At 44.1% G+C, this 12803-nt stretch overlaps 1 protein-coding gene across 10 annotated transcripts in view; it reads right to left on the minus strand.

Annotated features, from left to right (window-relative positions):
* Nucleotides 1–6663: 6663 nt before the first annotated feature.
* Nucleotides 6664–12803, minus strand: part of LOC139386586 (E3 ubiquitin-protein ligase RNF220-like) — a 164650-nt gene continuing 158510 nt past the window's right edge. For all 10 annotated transcript variants that reach the window (XM_071132255.1, XM_071132254.1, XM_071132263.1 and 7 more), the window contains one exon: nucleotides 6664–8412. In XM_071132255.1, coding sequence (XP_070988356.1) covers nucleotides 8341–8412 — 72 coding nt within the window. In that variant the 3' untranslated portion in view covers nucleotides 6664–8340. The remainder of the gene's footprint in view (nucleotides 8413–12803) is intronic.

Consider the following 12803-nt stretch of genomic DNA (forward strand, 5'->3'; position numbering starts at 1 on the left):
AAACATAAACATTGCTGTTACACTGAAGTATACTGCTGTCATAATGTTAGAACGCCACTACTGAAGGAACTTGACTTCCCAGTGTTAGTCTCTCTCTCTCTCTCTCTCTCTCTCTCTCTCTCTCTCTGTTGCAGAGCTCTGGCGTCTGAATGTCATGCACAGTTGGCCAGGTACAACGTCAGTCAGAAGTGGGGGGTCCTCCCCCCCAACCCTCTCTCCCTCCCTCACCCCTCCAACCCCACCGATCTCCATTTGTCATCTCCCCCTTTCAAGATAGGAAAATAGCTGGATACTGTGGTAAGAACCCCCCTCCCCCTTCATCTCCCTCCTACCTCTACCTGTACGAAGCAGTCCCTCAGCAACCTTGACCACCACCTCCCATTCCCCTCCACCGCTCTCCCCCACCCCGTCCCCTCTCTCCCCACCACCACACACAAAACAGTCAGTGTTCCCCTGGGGCCAACTGGAGATGAAAGCCAGTGTGTTGAAGCTGGGGACAGAGGGGAGAAGATGAAATGTCTCTGATAATTGTGGGAGCATCTCTGCCTTCATTGCAAGGGCCAATCAAAGGCCTTCGTTGTCTGAAGCCTGTCTCTGCTGGGTGGCGGTGGGGGTGACAGAGGTGGCAGGTTTCATGATCCTGTCTATGTGGGGGGTGGCAAGCCAGGCAGCAGGTTTATATAAGATAACACCACCCTGGCATGGTTAACATGAACTCTGGGCAGTAGCCTATGTTAGAGAAAGTCTTGTAATGCATCGTTTCTTTATTGCATTTACCATAGGCTGAAAAGTATACTTCCTTTTCAATTGTGTTTTACTAAAGTAAGTGTGAAAACACCAATAGCATCATATGCCTGAGATAGTTGAGTAGAAGAAGAACCCACCTACTCCGTGCAATGAATTCACATCTCCGTCTCTTCTACTGCATTAGTTTATTATCAAAACAGCTACTATTTAACTGATCATCACTCTGATTTCAAAGGGTAATTTGTTTATCTTTTTTTTCTCTCACCTACAGTACTTCTACCATTGACAACCTGACCAAATGTACAGGCATGGACTGCCTCCTTGAAAAAACGTTGTCTTGCTTCTAGTGCTCTCATGTGGACAGTGAGAGTAAATGCCAAGTTGGCTGGATAACGGACATTTAAGTAGATATTTGTTGCATACAGTACAAACACTACATACAATTCAATGGAAAAATATCATGCCAAAAATGTGTTGGATATAATAGCCTAGTGTGAGAACTTCATACTAGGCATCAACACTGTGTGGGATGTGGGTGTGTGTGTGGGCAGCCACACACGCACACTTTTAAAATCACCACAATAGCTGTAAAACATTAGGAGGCAGCTAATGTAAGTCAGCCACAACTTTGTGAGAGAGAGATTAGGGAGGTAACTTTGGAGCACTCCCACATGTCGGTTTTCAGTTTCTCTGGTGGCTTTGCCTTAATGTCTCATTGCACACCGCAGATTACAGTAATCCTGTACATGAATACACACAGAAGCAGTTTCACCTCACCTAGTCAGTCGCCTTGTTATTGAAAAACATCCCACTCTAAATCCACATAATGTCATTCTCCAATCTCTTAAGCATTCATGGATATGAAAGCAATTTGGAGAAAGTGTAATTATGGGATTAGCTAGGCAGAGAGGAGAGGACCCTGAAGATCTTTACAACCACGCTAGCTAGGGTTTCCTCTTTAATTCTTTCTTTCTTTTTAGATTTTGTATATCCGAAAAAGGTGAAGATTATTGAGATGACAAACACCTGGACATCTGTGCAAAAGAGAGTAAATTCATTCAACAACTTCCACAGCAATCTTAGGATAACGATAGAAGGTAAATAGGAGAGATTGGCTATATGATCGGCTGATTGAGTCTTAACTGGTTCAAATTCCCCTTTCTAATTGCACCTCCAATCCACGATGGGTCATCTAAAACGTTGTCTCTGGCACCACCAAGGCGAGAAATAGAAAAGGACACAACACCATATGGCCTATGTCAAACACTCTCCCTTCCCCTTTCTCTTAAACAGGGATCCCTTGACTGACGGAATCCTTTTCCGATGAACCACCTTGGGCTGGATCGATGTTGTAAAAAGGCCATGGTGGAGAGCAGGCTCTTAATTGAATGAGTTGTACCAGCAGCAATATGCTGAGTGCAAGAGAAGGAAGAGGAGGATGCTAGTAGGGGGAGGTAGGGTAGGGGGTCCAAGTAAAATTCCCACATGAAGGTGTAAATTACCATTGGTACAGACGGGCAATGCAATAGAGGAATTACCGAACACAGCAGGGAAGGCCTGTCCTATTGATCGGTCTGTGGAGATGTTTGTAAACTAGCAATAATGGCCCCCACACTCTATACTCCCCCATCAGGACAAGCTTTGACCTCCAAAAGCAATTTCTATAGATCTGCTTCGACTTGGGGCCCCCACTTCCTGGGTCCAGAGCCACTCAGGCTCCAAGCCTAGCCGTAACCCGACCCTCAGTCACAGCCCTCCTAATGCACCAGTTATGGATTGGTTGGGTGTCTGGCCTACAACCTCTTGACAGGCTGGGCAGGGGGGTAAACGATACAGGCTCTGTAACTTTCATTTAACCATAAAGCCTTAAAGGCACATTTAAATAACATTTGATTTGATTTAATCTGGCCCCCTGCCGTCAAACCCCTCAGTCTTCTCTTCTCCTCCAGGCTAGTGGTCACTTCTTCTCCACTTTAACCTACACACACTTCACACTCAGGGGATCAAGCACATGTATATCCACTGGTCAATCCTAATCTGATTGACCTCAGCTTGTCCTCTCCTGAATTGTTGGGGTGAGATTGAGTGTTGATATCCAGACTAGGGGCTTCACCCTAGAGAGTTTCCAGAACCTTCAGCAGGAGTACAGGGAGAAGTTCAGTTACACAAGAGGTTTATTAGAACCGCTGCTGGCATTCCCACTCATTTAGCACTCCTTTATTAGCATATGATAACAACAATGCTGGGGATTGTTTTGCTTTCTGCTGGATGTGCCTTTCTTTACCTAGGCATGGGAAAGGTAATATTGGTTGAATTCAAGGTTTGGCCATGGATCTAAGAGGCTGCGAGGGGGAAAAATTACTTTCAGTGATCATCTTGTAGTTTTCCACCAAATTACTGTAACAGGTTTCTGCTGAATGGGCAGCGTTCCTTGGCTGAATTGTTCTAGCGACGTTAACAAGCACATACACTTTCCCCTGCCTCAGCTTGCCTGCCTGCCTGCTGCACCATCTGGAGAGCATCCATCATTGGGAGTGTTGGGAAGTTCGAAACCCTTTAGAGTTATTGGACACTTTTTGCCTCTAAATGGTATCGGAGGCTGCTAGTTCCAGCGGTGTCTATTTTGACTGGTTTAAATCTAGATTAATGGCTATCTATTGGCTTGGTTGTTGGGAAAACAGAGACATTCTGATCACTCACCATGTCATATGAAACATTCCCATGCTTTTAAAACGTGATTTTCCTGAGGTTGGAATGATACGGAGAAATTGTGAAAATGAGGATAATGCAATTTCAGTGTTACAGCTGATTGGAAAGACAACCTGAAAGTTCTGCCTATTTAGTGGGATGGAGTTTTGGCCTGCCTGGTAACATCACCAGGTGGTAAATTAGTTAATTAAGTGTTTTGGGGGTGTTTTTATTTTTTTTATTTCACCTTTATTTAACCAGGTAGGCCAGTTGAAAACAAGTTTTCATTTACAACTGCAACCTGGCCAAGATAAAGCAAAGCAGTGTGACAAAAACAACAACACAGAGTTACACATAAACAAACATACAGTCAATAACACAATAGAAAAATCTATGTACAGTGTGTGCAAATGTAGAAGATTAGGGAGGTAAGGCAATAAATAGGCCGTAGAGGAAAAACATGTACAATTTAGCAATTAACACTGGCGTGATAGATGTACAGATGATGATGTGCAAGTAGAGATACTGGGGTGCAAAAGAGCACGAAGATAAATAACAATATGGGGATGAGGTAGTTGGGTATTCTATGTACAGATTGGCTGTGTACAGGTACAGTGATCGATAAACTGCTCTGACAGCTGATGCTTAAAGTTAGAGAGGGACATATAAGTCTCCAGCTTCAGAGATTTTTGCAATTCGTTCCAGTCATTGGCAGCAGAGAACTGGAAGGAAAAGCGGCCAAAGGAGGTGGTGGCTTTGGGAATGACCAGTGAGATATACCTGCTGGAGCACGTGCTACGGGTGGGTGTTGCTATGGATAAAGCGGAGCTTTAGCTAGCAGACTTATAAATTACCTGGATCCAGTGGGTTTGGCAACGAATATGTAGCGAGGGCCAGCCAACGAGAGCATACAGGTCGCAGTGGTGGTTAGTATATGGGGCTTTGGTGACAAAACGGATGGCACTGTGATAGACTACATCCAGTTTGCTGAGTAGAGTGTTGGAAGCTATTTCGTAAATGGCATTGCCAAAGTCAAGGGTCGGTTGGATAGTCAGTTTTACGAGGGTCTGTTTGGCCGCATGAGTGAAGGAGGCTTTGTTGTGAAATAGGAAGCCGATTCTAGATTTAATTTTGGATTGGAGATGCTTAATGTGAGTCTGGAAGGAGAGTTTAGTCTAACCAGACACATAGGTATTTGTAGTTGTCTGAACCGTCCAGAGTAGTGATGCTAGTCGGGCGGGCGGCAATCGGTTGAAGAGCATGCATTTAGTTTAACTAGCATTTAAAAGCAGTTGGAGGCCACGGAAGGAGTGTTGTATGGCATTGAAGCCATTTGGGGGTTTGTTAACACTGTGTCCAAAGAAGGGCCAAAGAAGGGCAAGAAGCCATTTGGAGGTTTGTTAACAGTGTCCAAAGAATGCCCAAGAAGCCGGTGTTTGGAGGATATATTGGCACAGGTGATGTTAGGCTCTAGACAAAGTTTTTTTGGATTCCAGAGACGGAACCCAGTCGTTCAATCTTTTTGTTCTGTATCTATGGATGTGCTCTCTCTCGTCAGGACACTGTTGTTCAGAGGAGCTAGCCAACAACACAGCTAACACAATAACTTCAAACTGAAGCATGAAAGACTGCAAACAGGCTGCACATAATTTAGCTTTTTCTTTGTAGATATCCATAAAAAATGATGTTGATTCATGATTTCGACTGGCTAAGAAAAGCTGCCTGCCTGTCTGTCTCATCCTGACCTTCATTATTTAGTATGCAACAGCTAGAGATTGAATTTGAATATTGAAACAATGTTGCAAATGTCAGAAAGACAAACAGTAAGGTTTATACAAAACTTCACTGTTGAAAACGTAATGTTAGTCTTAAAGAAATGTGAAATAATGTCTAGATGCTTTTTATAGCAGAGATCAAGCTTTTATATTGCCTGGCTGGGCTGATGAGACAGTGGATTGCGCAGTCAGATGGAACAGAGTAAATATGCATTTTAGCCAGTGGTAAATTGTGGAATAAACACCGGCTGGAATGCGGGTTTTAACCAATCAGCATTCAGGATTAGACCCACCCAATATACTGTATAATAGACCCACAACCGCTCTACCAATAACAGCTGGTTTTCAGTTTTCCCCTCCCCACTCAGACCACTCCCAGACAGTCCTAGCAAAATTATTTGACAAATTGCTCTTTTTTTCTTTTTGATCCGTTTTACTTGAAAACAATCATAGTTGTTATCCATACATTATTTGATATTGAGATAAAAACGGCTGCATTGGACCTTGAACTAGATTTATATTCCGGACCTAAAGAGAGTAAGGAGCAATGAGTGATGAGCTCTGGGAATAATGGCAGCACGCGAGGACAACTTTCAGATTTACAATCATTTAATTAATGTCAAATGTAGTTTACAAACGGGAAAGACACGTACCATTTTCAAGAATATACAAAGACACAAATTATTTGACACAATCATCTTGTGCAATTTGTCATCTTTGGGGCAGGTTGAAATAAATCTCCAGTTGAAGGAACCACAGTGAGAAGAGCTTAACCCTTAATTCTCAACAGTGTTGTGAAGCAGATTCACAGAAGTCACAGCTCTTGTCTTGACACACAGGTGTAGCAAGCTTAAACATCCTACCACGGGTTCAAAGGTGACCCACACATACCTTAGCACAGCTTTAAGTGTTCATTTTCCTATGCATGGTTACCTGTACATGTGACTGCAAAGTGGAACTAGAACAAAAACCTATACATGTACTGTATGAACAGAGGTATTGGGAAAATAACTTTGGAACAATTCTACAGATCCTTTTAGGTTCTATGAGCCTGTGATCATAACTTCTAACAGGCTGCTCCAAGACATACCCTTTATAGAAACAATACTGTACTAAAGATGTGTACTGCTTCTATGAAAACAAACCTGCTGTATGTCTACATTGTAGCGATCATTATCAAATAGTCACCATAAAATAGCATCTAAATCAACAATGGAGGGAGATGGTGAAAGAATCTTAAACCTAAACCAATGCAATAAGCACTAAACTGGAGAAAGTTCTGAAAACAGTAGTCCATGAAGAGAAACCAGGTCTGGACTGAAATAAATATAAAAATCTTTGCATTTGTGACTAAAGTCTTCATCTATTGTTCCCCTTCACAAAAAAATGGAAGCTTTCTGTACATGTGTTAATATATCTTCAGGGTTTCCGTTGGGGTTTGAATTCAGTCATAAACCTTTCATTTCTTTATTTTTTGTCAGCATACATCAATACAGACATCACAGGATACATAGTTTTACAAATACAAAGCACACCACCTTGCTGTGGGGTAGTGTCCAGTCACTGGGCTTTGGCAATCAGTTGGCCAACCCAACATGGCGGCCCACTCCTCTTTTCCCTTACAGATGGGAAGGACCTACCGTTACGAGTTGCCAGGGTGGAGCCTTTGCTGGGTAGCACAATGGAAGGAACACTCAAACATTTCTGGAGGAGAAGCATTTTATGGGGCTTTATCAGAGCAGAGGACAAAACAGAAAACCAAAGTGATTAGTAAAGTTATATGATCAAAAACTGAGGTGGGAGGTGGAGGTTAACTCAACTGCGTTCCAGGTTGCGATTTTGAAAATAGCTGTTTGGCCAGCGTTGCAGCTCTGTAACAATTCAAAGCCATCATCTCTCCTAGTCTAGGGTTAGAGCCATTTGAATCTTTACATTCCATTAAAAAAACAAAATAAAAATCATCTTCTTGCTTTAGGTTTAAATCTTCTACAGATGTTACTGTATAGTTTAATGAAAAATGTACACCATCTAAACCTTGAATTTCTAATTGAGTGGTTTATTATTATTACTTTAAATGTATTCCTGTACAATGAAATATAACTTCAACCTCAAGATGACAAAATTGGTTTAAAAATACAGAGGGCATTCTTTTTGTCCATTTTTTTAAAACACCCCCCCCCCCCCCCCCCTCACCAAAACTCAAAATAAAAACTGGACTTTAATAATATATACTTTGTGTGTGTATGTGTGCGTGTGTATGTGTGCGTACATATGTATACAAGTGTAACCTCTATGTCATTTACACACAACACTGTAAACATACACAGACTATTATACATGTGCTTGCACTGATTCTTGGGATTTGGTTGACTTCACTATAACACCACAACTGAAGGGAAAAGGAGGTTGAAAAGAACAAGAGGATCCCCTGGATGTTCCGAGGTTGTCTGTTTGGTTGAACGCTGAAAGAGTTGATTGGTTTCCTTTCCCCCTTACCAAGTCTTCAAGCAGGGTGCGACTACCGGTGGTCAGCTTAATATCTAGCTTGGCTGAGGGGGGTTTTCCACAGAGGGAGTTACACCACCACCTCCTGCCACCTGAACACACCTCTCCGCAGGGATGATGGTGCTCAGTGAGTAACACAGCAGTGTGAAGCTGGGTCATCGGAGCTACAGGATCAAAAAACACAGAACCAGAAGTGTCAGCCAGGGTGGAGGGTATCTGACAGGACTAGACCACTCACCACTAGAGGGCAGGGTATCTGACTGGACTAGACCACCCACCACCAGAGGGCATCTGACTGGATAGATCGTCCACCACTAGAGGGCAGGGTGGAGGGAGCCAGTGAGGGGTGGTTGGTTAGTCATTCTGAGAACACTCGGTCATAATGAACTACTTGGTTAGGTTCTGTTCCAATGTTTGGTTGGTTGGTTGATCAGTCAGTCCTCCCCTGGTCTGAAGAGTCATTCAATACATCAGTAATCTCTCTAAGCTCTGAAGGGGCTTCACAAACCCAGGCTCACGTAAGGTCAACAAAAACAAATACTGAGAGAGCAAATGGAAATATGAGGAACAAATGGAGGGAGGAGGGGATGGAGGTGTAGGCCGGTCAGGGCAGGCGCCATCTTCTTCACATGTAGACGCGCCTTAGATCTCCTGGCGACGTGATGGTGTTGCATTGTGGGCACAGTTTCTTGTTTCCCTGTGGGACAGCGAGAGAGAGAAACATGTCATTGTTGAGGCCACAATATGAACAGTTGAGGGTTTCAATAAAGCATAGAGAATGCATCGGTCCTTTTACTACCCTGGTGAAATAGTATGCAGTACTTAGACTGACAGTACAGAGATGGTCCTGTAATAAACTCAGCAATAAACGCCCTCTCACTGTCAACTGCGTTTATTTTCATGTACAGTGGGGCAAAAAAGTTTTTAGTCAGCCACCAATTGTGCAAGTTCTTCCACTTAAAAATATGTGAGAGGCCTGTAATTTTCATCATAGGTACCCTTCAACTATGACAGGCCAAATGAGAAAAAAAAATCCAGAAAATCACATTGTAGGATTTTTAATGAATTTATTTGCAAATTATGGTGGAAAATAAGTATTTGGTCACCTACAAACAAGCAAGATTTCTGGCTCTCACAGACATGTAACTTCTTCTTTAAGAGGCTCCTCTGTCCTCCACTCGTTACCTGTATTAATGGCACCTGTTTGAACTTGTTATCAGTATAAAAGACACCTGTCCACAAACTCAAACAGTCACACTCCAAACTCCACTATGGCCAAGACTAAAGAGCTGTCAAAGGACACCAGAAACAAAATTGTAGACCTGCACCAGCCTGGGAAGACTGAATCTGCAATAGGTAAGCAGCTTGGTTTGAAGAAATCAACTGTGGGAGCAATTATTAGGAAATGGAAGACATACAAAACCACTGATAATCTCCCTCGATCTGGGGCTCCACGCAAGATCTCACCCCGTGGGGTCAAAATGATCACAAGAACGGTGAGCAAAAATCCCAGAACCACAAGGGGGGACCTAGTGAATGACCTGCAGAGAGCTGGGACCAAAGTAACAAAGCCTACCATCAGCAAGGGCATTGAAGATGAAACGTGGCTGGGTCTTTCAGCATGACAATGATCCCAAACACACCGCCCAGGCAACGAAGGAGTGGCTTTGTAAGAAGCATTTCAAGGTCCTGGAGTGGCCTAGCCAGTCTCCAGATCTCAACCCCATAGAAAATCTTTGGAGGGAGTTGAAAGTCCGTGTTGCCCAGCAACAGCCCCAAAACATCACTGCTCTAGAGGAGATCTGCATGGAGGAATGGGCCAAAATACCAGCAACAGTGTGTGAAAACCTTGTGAAGACTTACAGAAAACGTTTGACCTCTGTCATTGCCAACAAAGGGTATATAACAAAGTATTGAGATAAACTTTTGATATTGACCAAATACTTATTTTCCACCATAATTTGCAAATACATTTTCTGGATTTTTGTTTTTTCTGTCATAGTTGAAGTGTACCTATGATGAAAATTACAGGCCTCTCATCTTTTGAAGTGGGAGAACTTGCACAATTGGTGGCTGACTAAATACTTTTTTGCCCCACTGTATGTACTTAACATGTGTAAATACGTGTATGAACATAAGATTCAACAACTGAGACATAACTGAACAAGTTCCACAGACGTGACTAAAAGAAATTGAATAATGTGTCACTGAACAAATGGGGGGGGGGGGGTCAAAATCAAAAGTTAGTATCTGGTGTGGCCAACAGCTGCATTAAGTACTGCAGTGCATCTCCTCCCCATGGACTGCACCAGATTTGCTAGGTCGTGCTGTGAGATGTTAGCCCACTCTTCCACCAAGGCACCTGCAAGTTCCAGGACATTTCTGGGAGGAATGGCTGTAGCCCTCACCCTCTGATCCAACAGGTCCCAGACGTGCTCAATGGGATTGAGATTCGGTCTCTTCGCTGGCCATGGCAGAACACTGACATTCCTGTCTTGCAGGAAATACACAGAACGAGCAGTATGGCTGGAGGCATTGTCATGCTGGAGGGTCATGTCAGGATGAGCCTGCAGGAAGGGTACCACATGAGGGAGGAGGATGTCTTCCCTGTAACGCACAGCGTTGAGATTGCCTGCAATGACAACAAGCTCAGTCCGATGATGCTGTGACACACCGCCCCAGACCATGACGGACCCTCCACCTACAAATCAATCCCGCTCCAGAGTACAGGCCTCGGTGTAACGCTCATTCCTTCGATGATAAACGCGAATCCGACCATCACCCTTGGTGAGACAAAACCGTGACTCGTTGGTGAAGAGCACTTTTCCCCAATCCTGTCTGGTCCAGCGACGGTGGGTGTGTGTCCATAGGTGACGTTGTTGCCAGTGATGTCTGGTGAGGACCTGCCTACAATAGGCCTACAAGCCCTCAGTCCAGCCTCTCTCACCCTATTGCGGACAGTCTGAGCACTGATGGAGGGATTGTGCGTTCCTGGTGTAACTCGGGCAGTTGCTGTTGCCATCCTGTACCTGTCCCGCAGGTGTGATGTTCGGATGTACCAATTCTGTGCAGGTGTTGTTACACAAGGTCTGCCACTGCGAGGACAATCAGCTGTCCGTCCTGTCTCACTGTAGCACTGTCGAAGACGTCTCACAGTACGACATTGCAAATTATTGCCTTGGCCACATTTGCAGTCCGCATGCCTTGCAGCATGCCTAAGGCACATTCATGCAGATGAGAAGGGACCCTGGGCATCTTTCTTTTTGTGTTTTTCAGAGTCAGTAGAAAGGCATCTTTAGTGTCCAAAGTTTTCATAACTGTGACCTTAATTTCCTACCATCTGTAAGCTGTTCTTGTCTTAACGACCGTTCCACAGGTGCATTAATTGTTTATGGTTCATTGAACAAGCATGGGAAACAGTGTTTAAGCCCTTCACAATGAAGATCTGTGAAGTTATTTGGATTCTTACAAATTATCTTTGAAAGACAGAGTCCTGAAAAAGGGACGTTTCTTTTTTTGCTGAGTTTAGATCAAAACAACCACATCAGTACATAACGGGTATAAAACCACATTCAGCCAGTGTATAAATCCCCACACATGCCTCCGTCAGTGACAGATGGCCTACAGTGGAGCATCAAAGCCTGCTCATCATCCTGTTCCAAGGTTCCTGCTCTGCTCTCTCCCACTTTGAATCACTGCCATCTCCTATAAAGCTGTGTACAGGGTGTAATTAAAAGGCAATGGGTGCAGGAGCTGAGAGCAGGGCAAGGTGAGCTGTGTGGTCTCTCCTCTCTCTCTGTGCCACACGAGGTGCTGCTGCCCCGAGTGGAGAGAGAGACGGGCGTCTGCCACGGCAGGAGGGAGGGCTGCCACACAACCATACAATCTGCCAACCGAGCCATCTAACTGGGCCCTGATTCACAAAACACTTCTTACGCAACAACTTCTTTTTTCTTCGGAAACTTAAGTGCAATTCCTCAACAATATCTTAAGATATGATTTTCTTATGAACTTCTCAAATATTTTCTTATAAGATGTTTGTTGCTAGGCAACCAATTTAGCTAGCTATCTAGCTAGCAATGGCAATCTCATTAACATATTTCATACTGAAATGACTGTTCTAAAACATCTTCTTGGGTTTAAAATATTTAATACTGAAACTTTGTGAGTGAATTAAACATGTTCAGTTGCTTTCATGAGCCTATTCTCTCACTGCTCAGAGTTTAAGACAACGGTTTAGCTATCTTGGAAGTAAGAACAAATCCAAGAAATGTACACTGCTCAAAAAAATAAAAGGGAACACCTAAACAACACAATGTAACTCCAAGTCAATCACACTTCTGTGAAATCAAACTGTCCACTTAGGAAGCAACACTGATTGACAATACATTGCACATGCTGTTGTGCAAATGGAATAGACAACAGGTGGATATTATAGGCAATTAGCAAGACACCCCCAATAAAGGAGTGGTTCTGCAGGTGGTGACCACAGACCACTTCTCAGTTCCTATGCTTCCTGGCTGATGTTTTGGTCACTTTTGAATGCTGGCGGTGCTTTCACTCTAGTGGTAGCATGAGACGGAGTCTACAACCCACACAAGTGGCTCAGGTAGTGCAGCTCATCCAGGATGGCACATCAATGCGAGCTGTGGCAAGAAGGTTTGCTGTGTCTGTCAGCGTAGTGTCCAGAGCATGGAGGCGCTACCAGGAGACAGGCCAGTACATCAGGAGACGTGGAGGAGGCCGTAGGAGGGCAACAACCCAGCAGCAGGACCGCTACCTCCGCCTTTGTGCAAGGAGGAGCAGGAGGAGCACTGCAAGAGCCCTGCAAAATGACCTCAAGCAGGCCACAAATGTGCATGTGTCTGCTCAAACGGTCAGAAACAGACTCCATGAGGGTGGTATGAGGGCCCAACGTCCACAGGTGGGGGTTGTGCTTACAGCACAACACCGTGCAGGACGTTTGGCATTTCCCAGAGAACACCAAGATTGGCAAATTCGCCACTGGCGCCCTGTGCTCTTCACAGATGAAAGCAGGTTCACACTGAGCACATGTGACAGGAGTAACAGTCTGGAGATGCCGTGGAG

This window comes from Oncorhynchus clarkii, chromosome 28 (genome assembly GCF_045791955.1).
Source record: "Oncorhynchus clarkii lewisi isolate Uvic-CL-2024 chromosome 28, UVic_Ocla_1.0, whole genome shotgun sequence".
Classification (NCBI taxonomy): domain Eukaryota; kingdom Metazoa; phylum Chordata; class Actinopteri; order Salmoniformes; family Salmonidae; genus Oncorhynchus; species Oncorhynchus clarkii.